This window comes from Leucopleurus acutus, assembly GCF_964270905.1.
Source record: "Leucopleurus acutus genome assembly, chromosome: 1".
Lineage (NCBI taxonomy): Eukaryota > Metazoa > Chordata > Mammalia > Artiodactyla > Delphinidae > Leucopleurus > Leucopleurus acutus.
Window position 1 is genome coordinate 45388448 of NC_139142.1, and position 26255 is coordinate 45414702.

At 37.2% G+C, this 26255-nt stretch overlaps 2 protein-coding genes and 1 pseudogene across 4 annotated transcripts in view; 1 reads left to right on the top strand and 2 right to left on the bottom strand.

Annotated features, from left to right (window-relative positions):
• Positions 1 to 7606, bottom strand: part of SOCS4 (suppressor of cytokine signaling 4) — a 19006-nt gene extending 11400 nt beyond the window's left edge. For both annotated transcript variants that reach the window (XM_082832757.1, XM_082832758.1), the window contains exon 1: positions 7374 to 7606. The gene's annotated coding sequence lies outside the window, so the exon portion shown is untranslated. The remainder of the gene's footprint in view (positions 1 to 7373) is intronic.
• Positions 7607 to 7799: 193 nt separating this feature from the next.
• WDHD1 (WD repeat and HMG-box DNA binding protein 1) overlaps positions 7800 to 26255 on the top strand; it is a 56222-nt gene continuing 37766 nt past the window's right edge. The window contains exons 1-10 of the mRNA XM_082836221.1: positions 7800 to 7835; positions 8068 to 8160; positions 13635 to 13746; positions 18177 to 18328; positions 19002 to 19113; positions 19289 to 19339; positions 20319 to 20414; positions 24086 to 24178; positions 25007 to 25113; positions 25332 to 25473. Coding sequence (XP_082692347.1) covers positions 8084 to 8160; positions 13635 to 13746; positions 18177 to 18328; positions 19002 to 19113; positions 19289 to 19339; positions 20319 to 20414; positions 24086 to 24178; positions 25007 to 25113; positions 25332 to 25473 — 942 coding nt within the window. The 5' untranslated portion in view covers positions 7800 to 7835; positions 8068 to 8083. The remainder of the gene's footprint in view (positions 7836 to 8067; positions 8161 to 13634; positions 13747 to 18176; positions 18329 to 19001; positions 19114 to 19288; positions 19340 to 20318; positions 20415 to 24085; positions 24179 to 25006; positions 25114 to 25331; positions 25474 to 26255) is intronic.
• Positions 11894 to 12986, bottom strand: LOC309962751 (Krueppel-like factor 17; annotated as a pseudogene). The gene has a single exon. The product of its transcript is annotated as a Krueppel-like factor 17 (transcript).

Sequence of the window (26255 nt, forward strand, 5' to 3'; positions counted from 1 at the left end):
AATAGGTAGCAATCCATCAAGTATCTCTGGATTTTAGGTTAATTGTTCTTACATATGCTAATGCTGCAGGGATCCATAAAATAAAGCAAAAAATGCCATTGCCCTAGATGAATTTTCCACACATTTACCTATACTTAAAAGAGTTAATGCATAGAAAATCTTCTTTTGACTGGTTATCTTTTTGTATCTAAGAACTACAGCCTTATATAAATTTTACATAGCATTCTTGTGATAGAAAACTGAGTTCATGCTTCAGAAGTCCCACTTTTATAAATTGTTATGGTAAAAAATATATTTGGTGGGGCTCCCCTGGTGGCGCGGTGGTTGGGAGTCCGCCTGCCGATGCGGGGAATCCGGGTTTGTGCCCTGGTCCGGGAGGGTCCCGCATGCCGCGGAGTGGCTGGGCCCGTGAACCATGGCCACTGAGCCTGCGCGTCCGGAGCCTGTGCTCCGCAGCGGGAGAGGCTACAACAGTGAGAGGCCCGCGTACCGCAAAAAAAAAAAAAAAAATATATATATATGGTAAAATATACCATATCACTATATGGGCCAGAATGTCACTTAATGTTGTAATCTTCAAAGTAGGAAGAAAATTTAACTTCTATTTATACTTGCCTAAAAATTAGAAAACTTAAAATTTATGAATATTGAATATATGATTGACAATGTTCCCATCACTCATTGTGAGATGGTTATTTGTCTGATGAGGTGCTATTCCTGAGGGAAGAGTGGGAGCTCCAGAAAGCTAAGGACTTGATGGCAACCCTCTCCATCTCTTTGTGCCCTTTTAGTGCACCGCAACTGATTCCATGTTGCTGGAATACATTTGTGGATTATATTATCCTAGGTAAGAGAATCTTTACAATACTTTGTAAATAGACATGATCACGGAAATTTTATAACACACGAGGTTTGCCAGTTATTTCAGGGCAAAGTACTTAAGTTGCTGAAATTTTAATTCAAGTTATGTATTTTTCTTTTACAAAATGACAAGTGTTCTAAGTTTGATGACCTTTATTGGGATAATAAGTGGCTCTGAGAAGCTACTTAGCAGATACATTAAGAAAAAAGGCAAAACAAAACATTTAACTGGTCTCTTCATGGTTCAGGTAACTTAAAAAAAAAACTTATGCTATGGTGAGATCTTTTTAGAAAAAAAGATATTCAGAATTTCCTTCACTATCACATGATTTTATTACAATAATGATAAAAATGCATCATGCATATAACTCTCGCATCTTTACACTTTAAACAGATGGCAAAAGATCTTCTAATCTCTTCCAAAAGTTGCATTAAATCAAAATTCATAAAATTAAAAAAATTCAGTCACATTTCTCTCAATAAAAATAACATTATTCATTTTTTAAACATCTTTATTGGCGTATAATTGCTTTACAATGTGTTAACATTACTTTTAGTGAAAAAATTTTTTTATTTTTAAAGACTAAAAATGAGTTTTAAAAAAGTGCTTTTGGTGTCTTGCCTATACATGTAAAATCTGAATGTTAAAAAAAAAGTGTAAGGTTCTGAATCTGAATGAGTCCTTTCAAATACCCTATCATTAATAGTTGGAATTTTATACAAACTTCATAGAAATGAAGTAGAAGATGAGATACAAAATGGAAAAAAAGTGACTTTAATACCAACTTTATGTAGTATAGAAATCAACGATGATACTTTGAAAAGTGTTCACAAATCAACAATCTTTGTTGGTAACTGCAAAGAAGCTTTTTTTTTTTTTTAAAGAAGGTGAAAGAATCACTTGGGAGAAAGTGCTTTGACTCTTGATTCAATAATTAATTTTTTATGAAGGCATCTAAGTTACAATGCCCTGGGGAATACACAGTGACCTTTTTTTTAATTGTTATTTCTTAATGAGCAAGAGGCGAACGTCTAAAGCAAGTTTATTTAAACCATTTTCAAAAAATCAAGTTCTCAGATTCACTAGCCATTTGATCCCAGGTTCTATAATCAATTGCACTGAACAGTGATAAACGAATTAATACCCAATGTGACCCTTCTTTGCTAACAACAGATTTAAATAACATTTAGTTAGTACTCTTGAATAAGGTTGGGAAGGTGATTTTAATTCAAATTCCTTGAAAACTTTTTTAAAAGCCAGTAATTAAAGGGTTAAACTTCATTCATCTAGAAACTTCATTGTATCTCTATGATGTTGGATAACAGAGCATTATTGTACATATTAATCATTCATTGAACTACTGTGTCTACAATGCTGATGTCTACCTAAGGCCAGAATTCATGTAAATATTAAATTTGATGTTATAAAGAATAATTTACTATACTACAAAGAATTCACAAATAACTTATTATTCTGGTAGTTATTTAACCCTGGGAACTACCTTATCAAATCTATGATTCCAAAGTTTACCTGCCATTATGTATCCCCAAAACTCCTTGAATGCATTCTGATCACAGTCCATGTTATCTGAATTGGATTCTGTGGGTTAGAGCCCTTGATGTTTGATCATAGCCTAATATTTGAGTTGGATTCTATGGGAACACTTAAGAGTCCATGAATGGAATATACTGGATAGTACAAGAGAGGTAAATTCCTTGGAATGTTAATTAAAAAAACATAAAAAAGGGTTTGTTCAAATGAGAAACATCTCTGAAGTATAAAGTGTTTTTTTCTCATTACGAAAGCAATACAGGTTCATTTTCCAGTAAATATTTTAAAATATCTCCTTTTTCATGCTACCAAGCCATGGCTCATGGGACTTAACTAGATTTATTTGGGAAAACACACACACACACACACACACACACACACACACACATACACACACTGATTAGCACCACTACACTCTTCCTTCCCTTCTCCAAACTTTCTCCACTTACTTTCCTAATTATATTTTGCTTAAGTCAGTGTCCCCCAATCTGAACTCCTGTGTACACTAGTGCTAAAAGATGTTAATATACACATGTTCTAGAGAAACAGAGGTTTCCTTATTAAACAAGTTTGGGAATCACGTCCCCCCTGAAAGATTACAAGGCACCTTCAGCAAAAGGTTCCAAGAGGTCCTTCAGTTAAGAAACCTGCTTAAGCCACAGTTTCCTTTATTTAACTCATCATAGAGCCGTTTTGTGGAAGAAACTGTGGGAGAAACATTAACTTGGGCTAACATTAAAATAAGTGTACATTCCCTGAGCATGCTAGCTAAAGATTAAGAGAAATGTCCAGGACCTGTCACTGAAGAGGGTTAATTTAGTGTGAAGAGGGAACAGAAAACTAAGAGCTGGCACTATAAACTTCTAAAAGTGCAAGAACCAGGACTTCCCTGGTAGCACAGTGGTTAAGAATCCATCTGCCAATGCACGGGACACGGGTTCGAGCCCTGGTCCGGGAAGATCCCATCTGCCGCAGAGCAACTAAGCCCATGTACCACAACTACTGAACCTGCACTCTAGAGCCCATGAGCCACAACTACTGAAGCCCGCCCGCCTAGAGCCTGTGCTCCGCAACAAGAGAAGCCACCGCAATGAGAAGGCCATGCACCACAATGAAGAGTAGCCCCCGCTCGCCGCAACTAGAGAAAGCCTGTGCACAGCAATGAAGACACAACGCAGCCAAAAATAAAAATAAAATAAATAAATTTATTTAAAAAAATTTTTTTAAAAATTAAAAGCGCAAGAACCTTAACAGAATCTTAGAAACCAGAATATTTAAGATATTCAATTGTGACTCTTAGAGAATAAATTGGATTGTACAGATGTACTTCTTCCTTTCAATTTGTAATTTTTTAATTATAAAAATAATATATGCTCATTATAAAATATATGGAGCATTCAGAAAAGTTCAAAAAGGAGGAAAAAAAACTGTAATTCAATTACCTAGAGGCAATCAATTTAGACATTTTGGCCAATTTCCTTGTAGTCTTTCTTCCTATGAGTACAATTTAGTCTAAAGAGGAAATTTTTAAGTTATAAAGATCTATAAAAAATTAACAATCTAGTTTTTCACTATACCATATTTAAAAATGAAGCATGGTGCAGATGAAACAACAGCATGAGTTGCTAAATCATCAAACATGATCTAAAATTTAGACTTTGTCACTTACTAGCTATCTCTCCTGACTTTTAGAATCTCATTTAGCTTCAGTGTTCACATTGTTAAATTTGGATACTGTCAGCTGCCCCATGTTTTTACTGCCAGGATTAAAATCTATGAAAACAGCATACATTGAGCTTAATGAGAATACATACTACGTCTGTAATACGTTGTCTTCTCAGAACCTTCCATGTAGAATAAGCTAATTTCTAAAAATGAGAGATGGGAAAGTGGCAAAATTAAGGAAAAAGAATGAAAGGAAACAAAGGCTACATATAAGGCTAGAAAATCCAGACAAAAACATCTCAAAAACCTGAGGCTGAGGATGCTTTGGCATTTCTGAGATATCATAAGGTACTTTCTATTACTCCTGATACTAAACATGCTCTTTTAAAAAGTGTTTTTAAGCTTTAAATTCTTGAAAAGTAGTATGGGTGTAAATAACCAAACTTAATTATAAAAAGTTTGTAATTTCTTACAAGCTAACTTAGTAAATAAACAGGTTTCAACAGTAATAGTAGGCAAAGTTTTTTTTTTTAAAAAACGATCATAGATTATTCTTTTCATTGCTTTATGATAACTACGTATGCTTACATTTAAGCTTGGGTAACAAGTTTTACCTACAAACTAGTATAATGTTATTCTAGAATTAAATAAAATTGTTTTCATGTTCTGATAAAACTAAATTCTAAGTTTTATGGCAACAGTTATGACTTGGAGAGGCAGTATGGTAGACTACTTGGATCAGAAGTTAATAGACCTGGGTCCTATTTCTAGTTCAGACAGTTGGTTAGGTGTGTGACCTTGGACAACTCACAACCTTTCTGAGCCTTGGTTTTTTTCATTCATAAAACAATGATTATATCTGTCTTGCCGTAGTAAGGATCCACTGCCACTGTAACAACACAAGAGTCAAATATTAGCTGTCTTTGGCCAGCGGAACTGGGTAGGTTGAGAGTTGGACTTTCCTGTATTCCCTTTTATACCTTAGAAAGTTTATACATGCACAAGTATTATTTACCCCCAAAATAAATTAAATAGGCTGGTAAGATTCAGGACACTTTCAGAGATATAAAAATCTTCAGATTTCTAAACTGCCTTCAATTTTTTTTTTCAATACTCTGTTCTCAGTTTTATTATTACTCTCTTCTTCTAGCCTTATGTTTCATAGGATTAATAATTTTTACATCAAATATCAATACATATTTTATTAAAAAGGAATTTAAAAAACTCCTCTCATAAGGCAATACTGATATGCCTCCTGGATAAACTAAGATTATATGACATTTATAGATAATACTGCCACAAGTAGAACGGTAATATATTCATGCTTTCTCACCCTATTGTCCTTGAGAACAACAATATTTGTGAGCCTAAGGGTACTATGAATGGTCACAACAGAGAAATGGTAACTAACCTTCACTGCAATCGAAGCTGCGACCTTGGCATGATTTTCAGTGAGTTCATTCAGCTATCCACTCCTATGAGACATGCACCTGACACCCACATTGGTGACGGACAGCTACACTGGTTTCTTTTTAAAAGCTATATTATCTTAAATAACCAGGCAATTTAAGATTTAAGTTACACATTTCATTACCACACTATTGTCTTGTACATATTATTTGAATGTCTGTTTCCCTCACCAAGATTGTGAATTCACTGAGGACTTTAAAATTTGTCTTTTTAAAATCTGACTGAAATAGAAATGGACATGTGAAAACATACTGGCAAAAGCAAGAATACATCTTTTAACAGTTGAAAAAATTTAATGGATAATGATTCAAACAACTCCACTTTAAATGAAACCGTTAAATGCCCACCCAAAGTACCCCATTAATAACACAAGACAATTTTATACATCCATGAGTATCTTCTATATATGGAAGAAGGTGTCATCTTCATTTTAGAGATGAGGAATCTGACATTCAGTAAAAGTAAAGAAGTATATTCAAGGTCACACGAGTAACTGTCAGAGTCAAAATTAAAATCTAGGATTGTTCAACTCTAAGGCCCAAGCTCTTTCCATACATGTGAAATTTGTAAAAAAACAAACAAACAAACAAAAAAACAAAACAAAAAACCCTATGAATCAAATGTGTTCATTGCTAAAGCAGAGTGAAAGGAGAGAAGCGCAAACACCATTCATAGTTTTGAAGTCACATGGTGTTAACATATTTTATAGTTACGGCATTTTATAGCTATAAATCTTGTTCCAAATTGGCAGATTCTTCTTATGCTGAGCTCTGAAAAGCACTACACTGAAATCTCACGATGATTTATTTGATGTATTATCGGACTTCTTCTTGAACCCCAGTCTATCCAGTGATATTGGATTTAAAAAAAATTAGAAATCAGTCTATCTAAACAACGAATGCTATCCAAATAAAATTAAGTCACTCGGAAAGAATCATCTCAGGTATCTTTTGCTCTTGTGGGAAATCAAGGATAGGTTGGTTATTTTTCCACAAATCCCAAGTTCTTTTTCAGCCAACCACTCTTCCTCTTCATTCACGTACCAAACCTCAGTGTCTAGCAAGCCTATTTGGAGCCCTAGTACTCAAAGCAACACCTTTCACAATGCCACCACGGTAAGAACTATACCACCGTTTGTCTAAATCTGTTTGCAAGTTTTCCCAATGGAACTAGACTGAAAAACAATGGGGAAAACTCTACAACAGAAAAACGTTTCTCTTATGTCATAAACAAGTTCCGATTGAGACTAGAAGGTGGGTAGCACGAAAAATATCATTGTGAAGGTTTTCATCAGAGACAGGTCTCCCAACATGGAGAACGTGAAGACCCAAGCAAAGCATAAACTTAATGGCCAAGACCTTAGCAAAGATTGTAAGGATCGAATGAAGTATTCAACAATATACTTTAGTTCTAGCTCTTCTTTTACATCTAAATATGCACTTCAGTGAACTTTAGGTGGGGTTTGAATAGGGAAACCCGAATTACTTTCTTCTTAAGGGATATATGTAAAATGTCCTATAGAATAAGCATTAATGTACATGCCAGACCTCCAGGAACCATGAACTGAGATTAAGTCTTCCTTTCTTTACCGGTATAGAAATGACAAGATGAAGGCACCAAGGATGCCAAGATTAAAGGCTTGAGAAGGGTCTCAGCTTCCTTTTCTCGAAAGAACATGCCCAAACATCTCGTTCTCTAGCCGGGTCCCAAGGAGGGGCTGGACCCGTACGGGGACCCGGATATGGCTGCCTGCGAGGAGCGCCCGGAAAGTAGAAGCAGACCCCGCTGGGCAAGGCCAAGCAGCAACCACCCTTCCCCCACTCACCTCTCGGAGCGCAGTTTAACTGGGGCTGTCCGAGTAACTGCCGCCATCACCACCGCCATCACTCTGGGTGCTCGCTAAGCTGGAGAAGGGAGACCCAACCACTCCGGCACCTCATGTAGGTCCTCTAAGACTGATGCCTGCCTGCAAGCCCCCACCCTTCGGTGCGGGGTTCTCATCTCAGACGTCGCAGTCACCGCCCCCACCTGCTTCGCCGGCGCTGCCGCCACTTCCGTGTTCGGGTCCCTCCCTTTCTTCCTCACTCCCCCAGCAACCGGCTTTTTCCCTGCCGGCGGGCGCGCAGCTGACGCCACCGCCCAGCGACCTGGGTCGGGACCGCGCCGGGCGTGGGCGGGCCGGCGCAGGCGCAGTGTGGGAGTAGCCGAGCGCGGGAAGCTCCATGCACCCGTGCTGCTCCTCCACCGGTGCTGCTCCTTGTCGCCTTTCCTCAGTCGCGGAGCTTCGGTGAGTGCTCCCTCCCGCTGCCCGCGTGCGTGCGGCCCAACGAAGAGAAGCGTGTCCTCTTCCCGGCTTAGTGTCGGACAGACCCATCCCTATTCCCCGTTTGTGCCCCTCGGGTGGGGGAAAAGGGGCTGCCGAGGGCGTGTCCCGCAGGAGACTAACCTCCCTTCTTCCTGTTCAGCCCCCGGCTTTCCTGTCCTTTAAAATAATACTGACTTTTATAAAACATTTTCAGATAGGTAAAGGAAAAAATGCCTGCTACACAGAAGCCGATGAGATATGGGCACACAGAGGGACACACAGATGTCTGTTTTGATGATTCTGGGAGGTAAGGTACTTTGAGAAACAAAAAGAACCTTTCAGGTGTGAATGTTAGAAGTTATTCTTGTATGTCATGTAAGCAGTTCTGCCTAAAATTACTCATCCAGATAGAAATAAGGTTGATATCTAAAACGGCACATAAATATTCTTAGATTTACTGTTTAATTCGGACCAGCATGGCAGTTTTAGTATATCAAGAAAGCCAACGAGTGTGAAATCTTACTTCCAGAGGAGTTGGAATGATATGAGCTTTCCCCCACATTTCCCCTTTGTTCACTTCCTTTCTGCATCTCACATTATCAGTTATTTTGTCAGAACGGTAGCTGCCTGCTTGTCAAATTTAGTGGCCCATTCTAACTTTTTGGTATTTTATCCTCCCTTGCCTTTTGTGATGCTCTTTTCTTTTTAAAATTGTTTTTAACTTTCTGACAGCTTTTTTTTTCTAATTTATTTCCTCTGCTTGATTCCTAAATGGTGATATTTTCTCAGGGTTATTCTAGTCCCTGTTGGAGGGGTATAATCAATAAACAATCTGTGCGAGGAATATAAAAGAGTTTTATTTGAGCCAAACTGAGGACTATAGCCCAGGAGACACAGATTAAAGAAGCATTTGAATTGCATTCTGTCGGACTACAAAATGGGGGAGGCTTATAACAGCACAGACTGCAAAATTACATGTTGTTTGTGAGAATTATAATTGGAGTTGCAAGAAGTAAGGGTGCTTGTTAAGTAAGGATTAGGGTCCAATATGGTTGCCTAGTTATAAGGGGAGACCTTGAGACCATAAGGTTGCAGTTGGCAGCTGCTCTCAGATATTGTTTTGAGAACAGCTGGTGGTATCCTTGAGTATGATACAGTTAAGAAAATTCAAGTTCTCAGTAATGTAGGAACGTGTCTAAAACCGTATCCACAATGGCCACCCAGCTCCATTATTGAATGCCTGAACTGTAGTTACTCCTTTTTGATTTTTTTTTTTTTTTTTTTGCGGTACGTGGGCCTCTCACTGTTGTGGCCTCTCCCGTTGCGGAGCTCCGGACACACAGGCTCAGCGGCCATGGCTCACGGGCCCAGCCGCTCCGCGGCATGTGGGATCTTCCTGGACCGGGGCACGGACCCGTGTCCCCTGCATCGGCAGGCGGACTCTCAACCACTGCGCCACCAGGGAAGCCCTGTGGTTACTTTTATTCCTACAGTAAATGACAAAACATTGTAGGAAGAATGTTCAGACTACTCCAAAAGCCCTTCAAAGGACTTCTTAACTCTAATTCTTCCATATGTTTCTCATTAATTCCGCTATTATTTCATTGTAATTTCCCACTGGCGTCTCCAGCTGGCACCTGTAACATCTCCCTCGGTGCACCTAGCTGATACACCAAATAGCCAGTAGTGACGGGGATATGAAATGCTCCTCCCATCACCACTGGAGACGGAAAGAAATTGCTCTTTCTAGCGGCTCATGTCTGACTCCAGTTTTTTATCAGTTAACACCTATTGTCCTTGAAAGGAGGTGTTATGTTACATCAGGAAAGGGTTGGAAAGGAAGAGATGGGTTATCACTGGTTGTCTTTCAGATTTACCTACATGTTGAGGTGAGAACACTATTCATTGCACATGTTATACTACCAAACAAGATCATGACAGAAGCTGGAAGTGCAAAGAAGTCTGTCAAACTCACCAATTTTGATGCAACTAATACTAATGTGTTTTTAAGTGAAAAATCAGGACGAATGCCAAACCAGCTGGATGCATAAATCAGGAATGTCCTGGGCAAACTGAGACTTATAGTCCTCTTATTTATTTCTTATAGAACCGAGACCAAGGTCCTTACTCTGGCCTTAAGGTCATCTTAAATAGGATGACCCCAATCTACTTTTTTTCCCCTCAATTTCCTGGCCTGCCTGCTCCATGTAAACTCCCCTATGCTTTACTAACTTCATATTTTGGTTCATGTAGTTTTGTCTGTTTGGAACTGTCCTTTTTACCAATCTCAGCATATCCAGTCCTACCCGTCCTTTAATTTCCCAATGTAAATACTTTTCTTATGAACCCTTCTGATTTTCCAAGTGGGAATTAATTTTTGTCTTCTGAACATCCATAATTTTTTATATGACTTCTCTTTGCCATTTACCTTTTTAAAATTATTATTTATTTATTTAGGCTGCACCAGGTCTTCACGCAGGACCTTTGTTGTGGCATGTGGGCTCTTAGTTGCAACCTGCAGGTTTCTTAATTGTGGCCTGTGGGTTTCTTAGTTGCAGCATGCGAACTCTTTAGTTGCGGCATGCATGCGGGATCTAGTTCCCTGACCAGGGATTGAACCTGGGGCCCCTGCATTGGGAGCATGGAGTCTTACCCAGTGGACCATCAGGGAAGTCGCACCATTTACCTTTTTTTTTTTTTTTTTTTGTGGTACACGGGCCTCTCCCGTTGCAGAGCACAGGCTCTGGACGCGCAGGCTCAGCAGCCATGGCTCACGGTCCCAGCCGCTCCGCGGCATGTGGGATCCTTCTGGACCGGGGCACAAACCCGTGTCCCCTGCATCGGCAGGCGGACTCTCAACCACTGCGCCACCAGGGAAGCCCCCCCTTTTTTTTTTTAAATGTGAAAATCTCGTTTTGTGTGTGTATGTGTGCTTTCTAATGACATTAGCTTATTTTCTTTTTTTTTTTACATCTTTATTGGAGTATAATTGCTTTACAATGGTGTGTTAGTTTCTGCTTTATAACAAAGTGAATCAGTTATACATATGTTTCCATATCTCTTCCCTCTTGCGTCTCCCTCCCTCCCACCTTTTTTTTTTTTTTTTAAGTACCAATGTTTTATTTGGGTGATGCAAATACAGAGCATTGAGAGTGAGACAAGGGACTCGACTCAAGGAAGAATGGGAGGCAATGCCAGGTGATAGATTGAGTCTGCTTCATGACAAGCCTGGAAGAGGCACAGAAGGTGTGTCCACTGGCTACTTGGGAGGTCTCCCCACTGGGAGAAATGGTGTCTTGCACCAGTTCAGGGAAGGGAGGGAAGAAGAGGGAATTTATCGTCCTGGATTTCTCCCATCTCCCATTAGTTAAATATTACCCCAGGAGCACTAACTCTTCCACATTCCTGGGTTGCTAGTGGGTATTTGAGGTGCCAGATCCCATGTCCAGTGGGGGCATTCCATCCAAGTCTGGAAATGATGGGAGGAGGCAAACTCTGGGCATGAGGCTGGTGAGTGCCGGAGAGAATCTGATTTTGTACATAAGATGTATTCACAACAGTCCAATACTGTTTTTCTTTTACCAGAAGAGGGAACCTGACATAATGATCAAAGACCTTTCCCAAAGTCACATGGCTAGTAAGTGGTAAATTCAGGATTTGAACATAGTCTGTCTCTGGAAACTGTCAAAGACCAAGATAAGGAACTTGGATTTTATGTAGCAGGCAAAGGAGAGTGGCTAAAGGGTTTCAAGCTGGGAGTGACATAAGATAAAGAGCTTTTTATAAAGCTCCCAATCTCTACTTTGCTCCATCTTCCCATGTGGCTGAACTTGGCACAAAAGTAGGTGGCCCCAGAGATGTGAGGACACCCAAGACAGTTTTTGAGGAGCCCCGACTAGGTCCAGAGCTCATATGGGCTTCCACACTGTCTCATAATCTTTCTGTCTTCATCAAAGCCTACACCTACCAAAGAGACTAGCTGGTCAGAGGCAGGCAGGATCTGAGCAGAGAAGCCAAAATGAGGGGAAGAGCAGATTGACCTAAAGACCAGAAGCAGGAGGACCAGCCATACGTCCACTGTCAGCCGGTGGGTCTGGGGATGTTGGCACCCGCATATGAGTCCTTTGGTGTTGCCTGAGATGGTCAGATCTCATGAATTGTCGGCCGCACTGGTCACATTTACGTCGTCGGTATTTGGTGTGTATCCGAGTATGTCTTCTAAGTTCATTGGAACGGAAGAAGGACCAAGTGCAGTCTTCTCACATGCATTTATAGGGCCTTTCACCTGTGTGTTTGCGTTGGTGACTCACGAGGTGCGAGTGCTCAGTATAAGCTTTTTCACAGTTCTCATAGTCGCAGCGGTAAGGCCTTGAAACTGGGGGTCTTCTCCTGGGAGCCCTTTCTTGGGCCCCGGAGTACTGCTCTGCTCTCTGTGGAGCAGGTAAGGGCTGCCTAGGTAGGAAGGGGTCTTCCTGGGAGACTGGCTGTCTCACAAGAGAGCCCTGGGATTCCAAAGCCAGCAATAATGGGGATCCAGCTGGGGGCATCGCAAAGTTGTGCGGTTTCTAGGAGGCAACATCTGATCCAAAGAGGGGAGCATTGCCGGGGCCTCAGTGGAAGGCATGGTTGGATCCAATAATGTTTTAGGTGTTAAAGGGCCTCTGTTAAGAAGTTACTGTTGGGAGGCCAGAATAAGGCATTGTTCACATTCTGATGTGGGACATCATTGGGATTCCACTGGCAGGTGAGAACTGGTGGCCCATTGGGGGGCATCCTTAGATTCCCACCAAAGGTCAGGGCCACCCCTGGAATACTGGGCTCTCCTAAAGGCATCACCTGGGGCCCCTTGAAAATCATCATTCCTGGCTGGGTAGGAGACATTCCCTGAGTGTAAATCATCTGGGAAGGAGTGAAAGTCACTTGAGGGCAGTAGCTCACACCGTAGTCAGGCAGCGACATACTGAAGTGTGGCTCCATTTCACTGGCATTCTGCCTGGGTGCCTCAGCAGAGACCAAGGGGATCCTCTCCAGCTCTGTGCACTGAGGAACATGTTGAATGCCTGATGGGCCATGATTCCAAGAGGTGTGCACTCCACTGCTTCTGGAAGATGAAGACACGTCCAAGATGGACATTGACTTCCCAGTATCCTGAGTGGGAATGCTGTGGGCAGGTCTCTGAACTGGTGCAGAGCCGCGTGCCACTGGCTTAGGCCCTTGGCTCCCTGCTCCATCTTAACCTGGGATCAGTTGCACATCGAGACTCCACCATTTACCATTTTATTTTTGTATTTTATTTGCTTTTGTATGTGCCCAGAGAGGACACATACCGAATAAAGAAAAGCACTCAGAAAACAATTTGGGAGTTGACAGATAGCCATTTGAATAATCGCCTTTGGATAATTGAGCTCTTCCATTCATCCATTTATTCATTCAACATTTATCAAAGCTTCTATTTGTTAGAGACTACTTTGTGCTAGAGACACAATGGTAAGCAAAGTAGACCTGGTCCCTGTTGTTACAGAGATTACATTCATTTTTCTTACATTGTTACAAATATATAAGGAATTTTATGCCAAGGAGAAACTGTAGAAAGCATAAATTTACCTTTCATTTTACAGAATAGGAGGTTAACAGTCCTTGTTATTGAGGTTTATGTATGTAAAATGAGGAAACATATTGGCTAATACTTTGATTTTATTAGAAAAGAGATAAAGTAGCATTCCAAAAAAATTAATAAGCCTAAAACTGGGTGACTTTTTAACGAGTGTGTTTCCTTCACAGTTGTATTGTAACTTGTGGAAGTGATGGTGATGTGAGGATTTGGGAAGACTTGGATGATGACGATCCTAAGTCCATTAATGTTGGAGAAAAAGCATATTCATGTGCTTTGAAGGTATTAAAACAATTACAGCAACTGATATGAAATGTTACTGCCATGTGATGTTTTATACATGGATGAAAAATACTTTTATAGAAGTTTTGAATATAGATAAACTTTTTCATTTCTCTTATGAAATAATAATATTTAAAAATGTGTAATAATGCCATAATTTGCCCAAAACTTTTACAGGTAAAAGCTGAATGGTTTATTAAAGGTGATTAGTGGATAGTAATGATGAGACAATTAAAATATATGCAGGAAATTATACTTTATCTTTTAAGAGATTTAAATGTATCTTTTTTTTTCTTTGAAGGAAAACTTAGTGCAGTTTCAAATTTTTAGCTCACTAATTCAGATAATGAGGAATTGTACTGGAAAAAAGGACTGTTTCATTAACTTTTTCAAGATATATACTTATTTCACATTTCTAATGTTTTATGTAAAGTAAATATAGGAATGAGATGTACTTGGAGAATGGAGATATGTTTTCAGAAGGACTTTGCAAACTAAGTATCTAACCTTTTTATTTGTGATGAATTTTAAGTTGAGTATATTGTATTTGGATAGGAAAAAAAAATCTTTCTACAGAATTCATATTTTTTTCAAACCCAGACTCATTAAGGTAGATGAGATGGTCTTTAGATACTTTAGGTGCTTTTTAAAAAATGGTCATGTATAATGGAAAATGTATTCCTAGGAGAAAAAATATAAATGACTAATTTAATGTACATTAAATATGAGCTAAATCTCACTAATAAGCAAAGAAATGCAAATTAAACAATTGGATTTTTTTTCCTGTAAGATTGACAAGGATGAAAAATATTCCTGATCCCAGTCATAGTGAGGGCTTGGAGAAGTATTTATAAAGGAAAAACAACTGTTTTCCTGTGTTTCTCCTTTACTCTCACACTGCCATGCTCACAACACTTCTGACACCAGATATATGGGTTTTTCCCCATATCAATAAGTTCTTTGCAATACTGGGTGTCCTACAATTCAGTTCAATTTTGAGATTAACTGGAGTTAGCTCAGACCTCACAGGTTAAGGTCTCAGTCCCACAAGACTGTCCCCCACTTCAGACACCAGTCACGAGTATTAGGTCCCCAGATGACCTACAACTTCTGTTCAGCTTGGCTGCAAATGGGGATTTCCATGACCCCCTCCTTGGATAAGATCATTTGCTAGAACAGCTCACAGAAATCAGGGAAATAAGTTTACCAGTTTATTACATAATAAAGGATACAGATGAACAGCCAGATGAAGAGAACATGGGGTGAGGTCTGGAGAATGGAGATGTGGAGTTGGGGTGCACCACCAACCTGGAAGCTCCTTGAACCCCATGTTATTGGGATTTTTATGGAGGCTCATCACATGGGCATGACTAATTATTAACTTCATTTCCAGCCCCTCTCCCCTTCCTGGATGATAGGGGTGTGGGACTGAAAGTTCCAAGCTTCTGATCATGACTTGATCTTTCTGGTGACCAGCCACCATCCTGAAGCTATCCAGGAGCCCACCAAGACGCACCTCATTAGAACAAAAGACATTCCTATCACCCGGAAAGTTCCAAGGGATTTGGGAGCTTTGTGTCAGGAATCAGTCAAAGACCAAAGTTTGGAACAAAAGATGCTCCTGGTGCTCTTATCACTTAGGACAGTTCAAGGGTTTTAGGAACTCTGTGCCAGGAACTGAGGGTAGAGACCAATATATATTTTCTGTTTCACAGTATTTTCACACAACAGTTGCTGGAAGTATAACTGATGAACTTTTTTTGGAATAAATTGATAATGGTGTATCACAGTTAGAATGCACACAGTCATTTCTGGCTATTTACCCTAAGGAAGTACACACATTCATTTCTGTGGACAAGAATATTAGTAAAACCATTGTTTATAATAGCAAAAGAAACAATTGAAGTGTCCCTGAATAGAGAATACATTTTATAAATTTTGGTAGTCATATAATGTAATACTATGCAGCCACTAAAAAAATGCGAGAGTGCTGTATACCTTCATTTGGAAAGATGTTTACAATTAATTGAAAAAATGAAAAATAGAGTTTCATAACAGTCTGTTATAGAATAGTCTTATGTTTGTTAAAATAAAGGATTTAAGTACACAAATATTTATAATTTGCATATCTATAGAATAAAGTTAAAAAGACTTAACCCCAACATGTTAATGGAAATTGCTTCACAAGAGTAGGGAAACTCATTGTCTGCTCAGGACAGTTTCGTGGTTTTTTTCCTACAATAAGTATGTACTGCTTTTGTATATGAAAAAGACTTTAAAGAAGAAAAAAATGAAAGTGGGCTTATGGTAGTTTCCTAGGGCTACGGTAACAGGTACCTGGACTTAGGATTTAGACATGTCTTTTAGGGGCCACTATTCTACTGACTACAAGGCTCATATTCAGTGCTAAAATGTTTGGCTTTAGGAATGGAGTTTATAATTCTTCAATGAAATGATGTTACCAAATAGCCATGCAAAGTTGACAATTTCATTTAAAGCATAATTGCTTATAAATACGTACTTTATGGATTCAGTGCTATAGGGAAGTACAATTAGGTGCTTTATTTGAGAACAAAGCAGAAAATAAATCACCCTCCAAAATAGTGAAACTGGGATATATCAACATATTTGTAGGTAGTAATAGTTAACACTTGCATAGTATTTTACGTTGTCTTTAACAAAGGTAAGGAGAGGTATGTGGAATTATCTCCATTTTATTCTTGGGAAAATCAAAGCTCAGAGGAAAGTCAAATGACATAGTTAGGAACACAGTGGGCCCAAGTCATCCTGTGCTGGGTTCCATTCCTCCCTATCCACCAGGGAGAAGAATAGTCTGACCAGATCCAGACCACAGCTCTGATCCTTTGCATGGTTTCTTTTTTTTAAATTTTTACTAGTTGACACCGTATACTGGTAGTGATTTGGTTTCCCAGTAGATTTGTTTGAAAATGACTTCAAAGCAAGGCCTTTATTCAGGTCTCCCAGGTGAGTTAGTGCTGTTATATACTTTAACATTTTCACATGAATAGAGGGCTAGTTAAAGTTTTGTTAAAGAATTACCAAGATTATTTACTAGAGCTAACTGAGGATGCTTAGTCAGTATTCTACGAAGAAATCTGTCTGTGAAGTAAAGCACAGCCAAGGTTGCAAAATTTCTGTACATGCACACAAATAAATAGTTGGTGTTTCTGCAGTTTTGCCAAAGAACACTTAGCAGTATCAGTGTTGTGTTGAGTTGGTTATAGCATTTTGTTGATTCTCTTCTGGTTTTCACATTTAAATTATTGTTAGCTTAACTTCAACATTATGAATTTAGTTTATTATGGATTTAATTATATACAGTGGTTGCAATGTAGGCATAAACAGTATTTTTCACCAGTTTTCCAGTAATTGAACTTGAAGGTATTTATCACAGTTCAAATTTGAATCATCTGTACTGTTATTTGAACAAATGTACACATTTCCCCAAATGTTGCTATATAGTAACATGTCATTGTATTACCAGGTTCTTTTCCCATTAGAATGGGAGCAGATGCTGTAGATAAGCTAAGGGTCCTAAGTGCACGCAAATACGGCTGAGACCTATTGCTATAGGGTAAAGTATGTTCATTAACAAACTTGAGTAGTTTGTTTCTTTTGGTAGTTATTTAACATAAATTAATAAATTGACCATATGATATATCGAATTGTGTATGAGGTTGATAGACTATGATTTAGTCCATCAGGACTTAATTCCTCCTGGGTAAGTAATAAAATTAAGGTGGTAGGGCAGATCCCGGACCTTTTATGATTCTTAGCTAAAAGCTGTGCAAAACAACGGTGTTTGCAGATCATTTTCGGATCCTAAAACTTTCTATTTAGTGTTTTTAAAACACTAAATAAACACTGCGCTTCCACTGCAGGGGGCACAGGTTCGATCCCTGGTTGGGGAACTAAGATTCCGCATGCCCTGCAGTGCGGCCAAAAAAAAAAAAAAAAAACAGGAGCCGTGGATTCATGGATTCACATTTAGACTTTACCCTACTCTGAAAACACATCTAATGATTGTTTTCTGGAAACACAGGGCAATACTAATTGTGTCCATTGTGCTCTTCCCTCATTGAAATTAGCTATGTTTTCTTGTTCTGAGTCTCCTTCTTATGACATTTGGGAATCCACAAAAACACTATTTAAATATTTTTCTTGCCAGAAGTACAAGAGAAATCAGAGGCTAAAAGTTTGGCTGATGAAGAGGGAATTAAATTTTCTAAAGGCAGCAAGTAAATTTTTCTTGCTAATAGCCATTTCAGAAAAATTATATATTGATTATTTTTCTCTTGACATGAACTACATTTATAAGTTTTTTTTGTTTTTTACCGGATTTTTAACTATGGAGAGACTCCCAATTAATTAACTAATTTTTGCCAATGTTTCTTTCATTTTTCTTTTAGAATGGGAAATTGGTCACTGCAGCATCTAACAATACTGTTCAAGTGCACACGTTTCCTGAAGGAGTTCCAGATGGTATATTGACTCGCTTCACCACAAATGCAAACCATGTGGTCTTTAATGGGGATGGTGCAAAAATTGCTGCTGGATCTAGGTAAGACTCTTTGATATCAGAAAATGAAATAAAATTAGAACAAAATGGCCTCATTCATTGGATTCAGGGTAACATTTTCAGGACTCTGTACCTTCTTTGTTGTTGTTATTTAATTATTACATTCAAGTCTTCTTTCTGGTAAAGGTTTTTGATGACAAACTTGTGCTTCTTTGTGAATTGAGGTATATTGCTTTGCTGACAGCCTGCTCAGTAAATGCTGGAAAAGACTGGGGAAAGATGATAGTTGGATACAAAATTTTAAAAATTATTTTTGGTACAACCTAGACTGTACAATCAGGATTTTTGTTGTTTTTCTTGTTGCTTATTTGTCATAGGAAAAAAATGTAATTGATGAATTGCTGAGTTTTGGAGTAAAAGGCATAATGCTTTTAAAAATGGTTGTGGCTGTAATTAGATTAGCAAATAATAGAAGCTTAAGATCTAACTAAGGAAGCCACTTTCTAAAAGTATTTATATTTTAACATATGAGAAATCTTGAGCTATGTTTTTAGCATCTTTATAGACCAAAACTAAAAGGTAATATGGGTGCCAACTTTCACATGTTGCTATAAAGAAATTATGGCATTTACTCATTACTTTGAAATATTTGGGTCATAGCTTTTGAGAGTCTTTTGTATTGACATTTATTGATGTATGTTACATTTGTTCTTAGTGATTTTCTAGTCAAAGTTGTGGATGTGGCGGATTGCAGCCAACAGAAAACATTTCGAGGACACGATGCCCCTGTTTTAAGTCTTTCCTTTGACCCTAAGGACATCTTTCTGGTAATCATTTTTTTCCCTCTCTTTTTGCATTTTTTGCGAATATGTTTAAAACTGTGAAAGAATTAGCAGAAAGTTTCACGCAATTGTTAAAAGCCTCTTTAATTTATCAGTTGAACCAGTCTCCATATAGTATTATGGCTGTAACTATAGAGAAATCTATTGTTTTATTCTGCAGGCATCAGCTAGTTGTGATGGATCTGTCAAGGTGTGGCAAATTTCAGATCAGGTAAGCTCATCAATTTGAATTTAAAGCTTTTTGCCTACTTCCATCATATATTGGACGTTACATAATGTATTATTGGACCAAATTAATAATTCTTCATAGTTTGTTTCTTTTGAGTAGCATTAAATACTGGTTTTGTGATCAACTTCCCCAACAATCTAAGCAAAAGTAAATATGTTGAAGACTAATTGATTCTGTATCTAATCATAAAGGGAAATTCAATCATTATATATTTATAAGCTAACTACCATATGTTGGTCCCCAGATGTTGGGGATACGAAAGTAAGGCATGGGCCACACTTGATTTGGAGAGTCACATAACTTACTCTGACCCAGCCTGGTAATAGCTTTAAAGGAGGTATGGAGAAAATGCTTTCTGGATTGGCAGAGGGAACAATGAATTCTTCCTGAGGCAATCAGAGAAGGCTTGGCATTTCTAGGAATGATGTAGCTGATGAGGAAAACATCCCTCACAGATATGCTTCAGCTCATAGCCACAGTTTCTTCCCTCACTTTTGAACTATTTAAAAGGATTGACTTTGACACCTTAACATTTCGTAGTAGATCTCTCAAGTTTATTTTCATAGTTACTTTAAGATTTTAATGTATTGGTGTTTTTTTTGTTTGTGTACGTTTATTCGGTGAGTATACTGTTTGCTTATTCTACATAGGAAATACTCCTATTTGAGTTAATTATTTAAGACTTGTACTCTTTATAACTGTGAAAAACATAAAGTAACTTAGGTAAATCAAATATTATCATTAGGTTAAAGTGAATTAAGTTGCTTTTTTCCGAGCTATCAGTTTGAAGAAACCACTTATTAAATGTACTCAGTGCTGCATATCTTTTTTTGGGAGAATTTTCATAAGGGGAAATAAATTTTCTTTTTTTTCTTTTGGCATTTTATTTTTCATTTTTATTTATTTAAAAAGATTAATTTTCAGTCACAAGACTTACATTTTCTTTTTTTTTTTAAATCAGACATGTGCTATCAGTTGGCCACTGCTGCAAAAATGCAATGATGTGATAAATGCAAAATCAATCTGCAGACTTGCTTGGCAGCCAAAAAGTGGGAAGGTGAGTGACTCTTATTTTGTTTTTTGTTTTGTTTTGGTTTTAAAATATTTATTTATTTACCTCTTTGGTTGTGCTGGGTCTTAGTTGCAGCACACAGGCTCCTTAGTTGTGGCATGCGAACTCTTCAGTTGTGGCATGCATGTGGGATCTAGTTCCCTGACCAGGGATGGAACCTGGGCCCCCTGCATTGGGAGCACAGAGGCTTAACCACTGCACCACCGGGGAAGTCCCTTATTTTGTTTTAATTATATGTTCCAGTCCTTGTTATCTTTGAATGTAAGAATAGTTTTTTTAATTGTAACTATTTCATTTAGATTATAAATTTTAGAGCTCCAAGCAAATTAATTATTGAAATGCTATAAGAAACATTTCAACTTTTTAAAGGTTCTTTTTTGAAGAGTACATTTGGTAGGAATGAATTGATTTTAACTTTTTCTTTACATTCATGTTTTTTTGTTTTTTTGTGTTTTTTTTTGTGGTACATGGGCCTCTCACCATTGTGGCCTCTTCCGTTGCGGAGCACAGGCTCCGGACGTGCAGGCTCAGTGGCCATGGCTCACGGGCCCAGCCGCTCCACGGCATGTGGGATCTTCCCGGACCGGGGCATGAACCCGTGTCCCCTGCATCAGCAGGCGGACTCTCAACCACCGTGCCGCCAGGGAAGCCCTACATTCATGTTTAATGGGGCAACTTTGGAAACAGTCTTGTTATATCAACTCTTACTACTAGTGTTTAACATTTTGGAGGTACTAGCTGATACAGTTAGACAATAGAAAGATATGAGAGGTTTGAAAGAAGGGAAGGAGAATGCTCATTATTTGCAAAGGAAATGCTTATATATGAGGAAATCCCAAGAAAATCAACTGGGGGAAAAGTATTACTAATAAGAAAATTCAGTAAGGTAGTTGGAAGCAAAATTAATATACGAAACCTATAGTCCTATATACAAACAGTAGCCATTTAGAAAACATGGTCAGAGAAAATAATGCACTAACTGTGAAATCAAAAAAGATTTTAAAATTTAAAAAAAAGATAAAATAACTAGGAATAAACTTACCAAAAAATGTGAAAGAGCTATGTAAAGAAAATTTAAACATGTTACAAAGAAGAGTAAAAGAAGACTTAAATAGAAAATATGTATCCCATTCTTTTTCATTATTTATTTATTTATTTATTGAGGTATAGATGATTTACAATGTTATATTAGTTTCAGGTGTACAGCATAGTGATTCAAAATTTTTATAGATAATATTCCATTTAAAGTTATTATAAAATATTGGCTATATTCCCTGTGCTATATAATATATCCAAAAGGATATGCTAAAAAGCTTATTTATTTTATACATAATAGTTTGTATCTCTTAATCCCCCACCCCTGTTTTGCCCTACCCCCTCCCCTCTTCCCACTGGTAACCACTAGTTTGTTCTTTATATTTCTGAGTCTGTTTCTGTTTTGTTATATTTATTCATTTTATTTACTTATTTTTATTTTATTTTTTAGATTCCGCATGTAAGTGATAGCATACAGTATTTGTCTTTCTCTCTCTGACTTATCTCACTAACCATAATACCCTCTAGGTTCATTCAAGTTGTTGCAAATGGCAACATTTAGAAAAACACATAGAAAAATATATCCTATTCTTAGAAATGAATTTTTGTTATAAAGATGTCAGTTCTTCACTGAATTATCTATAGTTTTGAAGCATTCAATATAAAATATCAGTAAGATGTTGGGGGGGACCAAATAGAACTGATTCTAAAGCCATATGGAAAAGCAAAAATCTTGAAAAACAAAAGTGGTAAAGTCTAATTCAATCAGATATAACATTATAATGCTATGGGAATTAAATGTGTGATACTAATTCATGAATAGACAGATGTCTATTAAACAGAGAGATAGATCCAGTATATATGGGAATTTAGTGTATTATAAAGGTGGAGAAAAGGAGATTTAATAAATGTACTGGCAAAGGGCATGAATACCAGGAGGTGAGAATTACTGAGAACCATCTTGGAGACTTCCTATCACATGGTGAATCTCATTGTATAGGTATTTGCTGTATCATCTTTTTAACTTCTCTGCATATGTGAAAATTTCCAGAAAAAATTTATAAACTCAACAATATGAAAAGTAAAAAAATAAATATTTCAGTGTCAAAGGACAAATGATAAACTGAGAAAAAGTTTGAAACAATATGACAGAGCTAATTTCCTTAATATTCAAAGAGTTCTTATAAATCAATAAGATCCCAGTAAAAAGATGAACAAGGACATGAGCAGACAGTGTACAGAAAAAGATACACAAATGGCTTTTAACATATGAAAATACATGCAACCTTTCATACTAAAAGAAATACAAATTGAAATATGATTTTCTATTTTTCATTTGTCAGATGGTCAAAGATCAGAAGTTTGATATATACTGTGTGGAAGAGGATGTGGCAGTTTTTATTAGAATGAATGACCAGTAGTACTAGTTCTAGGCATATATTCTATAAACATATTTATTCATATGCACTACAGAGTATGTATAATGAAAATGTTGTATCATTGTTTATAGTAGCAAAAGGTTGTAAACATCCTGAATGTTCATTAATAGAGAACTGGTTAAATAAACTGTGGAATTTATTCCTGAAAATGGAATACTCTGCAACTGTTAGAATGAGGTATATCTGTGTGTCTTCACATGGAATAATCAGTCTTTAGATATATTAAAAACATCAAGCTGTAGAGCAGTAGGTATAGATAGTAGATAGAATGCTACTGTTTAATTGTGTGTCTACTTGTGTATAAGTACATATGCATTCTTATATGGTCTATGCTTATGTTTTTTGCCTTTGGGAAGTAGAAATAGGATTTAGGGATTGGAGGGAGACTTTCTTTTCAATGTATGACCTTTTGTGTCATGTAAACTTTTAAGGGTACATTCTGCACTAAAGTGATAGTTGGGAAATCCAGTATGTATTTCTTCTTTGCTTATGAAACAATCTAATTAATTAAAAAAATTTAAACATAATTTTACTATTCATAAATAATACATTTTTCTTCGTTTTTTGATAAGCATGGAAAGAATATGTCAGTTTTATTTTTTCTACTAATCTGTTTTTTGGAAGTATATGTAAGAAGGTAAGTTTCCTTTTCCAAAGATATTCAAAGTATTTTGGCTCTGTTTCTCTCCTGCCAGCAAATAAGATGAATTTTTAGATCCAAAGGGCTTATATTCCTTAAGAAATAGTGTTAAAAATATTAGTGACTATAAGTTCTCTGTCTTTCAGTGCAAGCAATAATGATCATCTCCCATTCTTTTTTTTTTTTTTGTGGTACGCGGGCCTCTCACTGTTGTAGCCTTTCCCATCGCGGAGCACAGGCTCAGCGGCCAAGGCTCACGGGCCCAGCCGCTCCGTGGCATGTGGGATCTTCCCAGACCGGGGCACGAATCCGTGTCCCCTGCATCGGCAGGCGGACTCTCAACCACTGCGCCACCAGGGAAGCCCCATCACCCATTCTTTATCAAAATTTTAAGTAGCTTTCTGAGTTTTGTTAGTTGCCAATTAAAATACAAATTTGCTTTTATGTTTTTTAGTCTTATTTAGATGAATTTTCTGCTTTTTTTCCTCTTTAAACTTAATTTAGTGTAAACTTTTGTTTAAATCATTTATCTTTCCTAATAGTTACTAGCAGTTCCTGTGGAAAAATCTGTTAAGCTATATAGAAGAGAAACTTGGAGTAATCAATTTGATCTTTCAGATAATTTCATCTCTCAGGTAGGTTTTGTAAGTGATACTTTCAGTAGGCTAATGGGAATAGTTAATGCATACTTTTCTTTAATACAATTACAGCTAAATATTGTTGGAAATGGAGAACAACTCCGGACTGCTGTGCATGTGTCCACCTTTTACCCCTCAGCCTTTCTTCACTTAGTGAATAACTAGTAGATAAGTCTTTGCTAGGTCCTATCTGACCTTTCTCCTTTGTGAAATTTGGTAAGAAAAATCTTTTAATTTGTAAGAAGTCAAATTTAACCCTAGCATAGTATTAGAATAGGTAATTCTCACATTATTAGTAATATTTATTGTTAATGAGTGTCACTGAGACTTGTGACTATGGACACTGGAGTTTTAGAGCAGGAAAGGTTGTTAGTCTGTGTTTCTTTCTCTCTCTCTCTCCCTCCCCCCGCCCCCTTCTCTCATATATACCCATTTTGCAGTTAGGAAACAGAGGCCCAGTAGGTCAGCAATGGCTTAGTACGATTCACTTCACTTCCTAGTTCTCTTCATCTTGATGGTGACTGCTAAGAGGATAACTTGTGTTGTCTTTCTTTCTAGGATAAAAACATTTTTTAGCTTTTGCTTTTAAAATTGTGCTAGTGTAATTTTCTTGTGATAAAGTAAAAGCTGCTATTACTTTGATTGTTGAATATTATTGAAAAAGAAAGTTAAAAAGTAAGCAAACTTTGTCTTGCTGTTTATGTATCAGATTTAATTAGAAATTGCATACAATAAGGGTTATAAAAATTTGAATTTGGTAATAAAATGAGTTTTTAGTTTTAAATTATATGAAATTATTATTTATTTATTGTTTTTCTTTACTAGACCCTAAATATAGTAACCTGGTCTCCTTGTGGACAATATTTAGCTGCAGGGAGTATTAATGGTTTAATTATAGTTTGGAATGTGGAAACCAAAGATTGCATGGAAAGGTATGATTCAGTAAATCTTTTGTCTCTTTTTTGCTTATTTCTATTAGATGTTTGTTTTTTTAATTATTAAACATTTCACATCTGCAATCATTAGATTGTTAAAATGCAGACATATAGCTATGTTTATCAAAACTTTTTCTAACTAAAATTTACCTAAAGAAATGTATAGCTTATATTTTTCTTGACATTGTTTTAAGAATTCACTTTTTAATTTTTAGGGTGAAACATGAGAAAGGTTATGCAATTTGTGGCCTGTCATGGCATCCTACTTGTGGTCAAATAGCTTATACTGATGCAGAAGGAAATCTGGGAGTCCTGGAGAATGTTTGTGATCCCAGTGGAAAGATGTCAAGCAGTAAGGTAATAAGTAATAGGGTAGAACAGTTTCTTCAAAGTCTTTCTGTGGTCATATGAATTTGGGAAATACCACAAACTACATTACTTTCTTTGAAAATTATAATTTATGTTATTAGATGTTCAGTAATGCTCTATCACAAAGAACGTTTAAACTTGTTTAACCTAATGTTTCCCAAATACGTTTTACTAAGGAACTTCTTTCCCTCCATATAATATCCATTAATATTTCATGGCTTTCCAAGGAATACCTTTGTGAAAAACTGTAATTTTTTAGTATCCTGGTGTTCTGGGTGTTTTTAGTTAAATAAATGTTTTATAGATGAAAATTAGTTAATAACTGTAACTTAGTTTAGCCTAAGTTTTTCTGTCATGAATTCCCTTAACTCTTAGAGCTAACTATATACTTCTTATGCTTAGCTGCACAGCCTGACTGAACTGCTTTAAACAGGCTGCCTTGTTTTATATTTCCTTGTTTTTGTTCATTATTTCCCCTGAGGTGCCACTTAGCTTGCCTGAGTCCCCAAAGATTCAGATCCAGGGACACTGGGTACAATTGAGTGGTGTTGGGTGAAGGAGGAATACTGTACTGAAAAGGATTAAATGAAAATGTATATACTTGAACGTTGAAATTCCCAGCTCACTTTTCATACTTGGCTCCCAGAGTGTTGTCAGCCAGTCTTATGTTTTTCAGGCAGGAGACTGGAAGATCTTTGGGGAATCCGTGTAAGAAAAAACCAAAACAGAGAAATTCTTTATTTTATTTTATTTTTATTGAAGTATAGTGA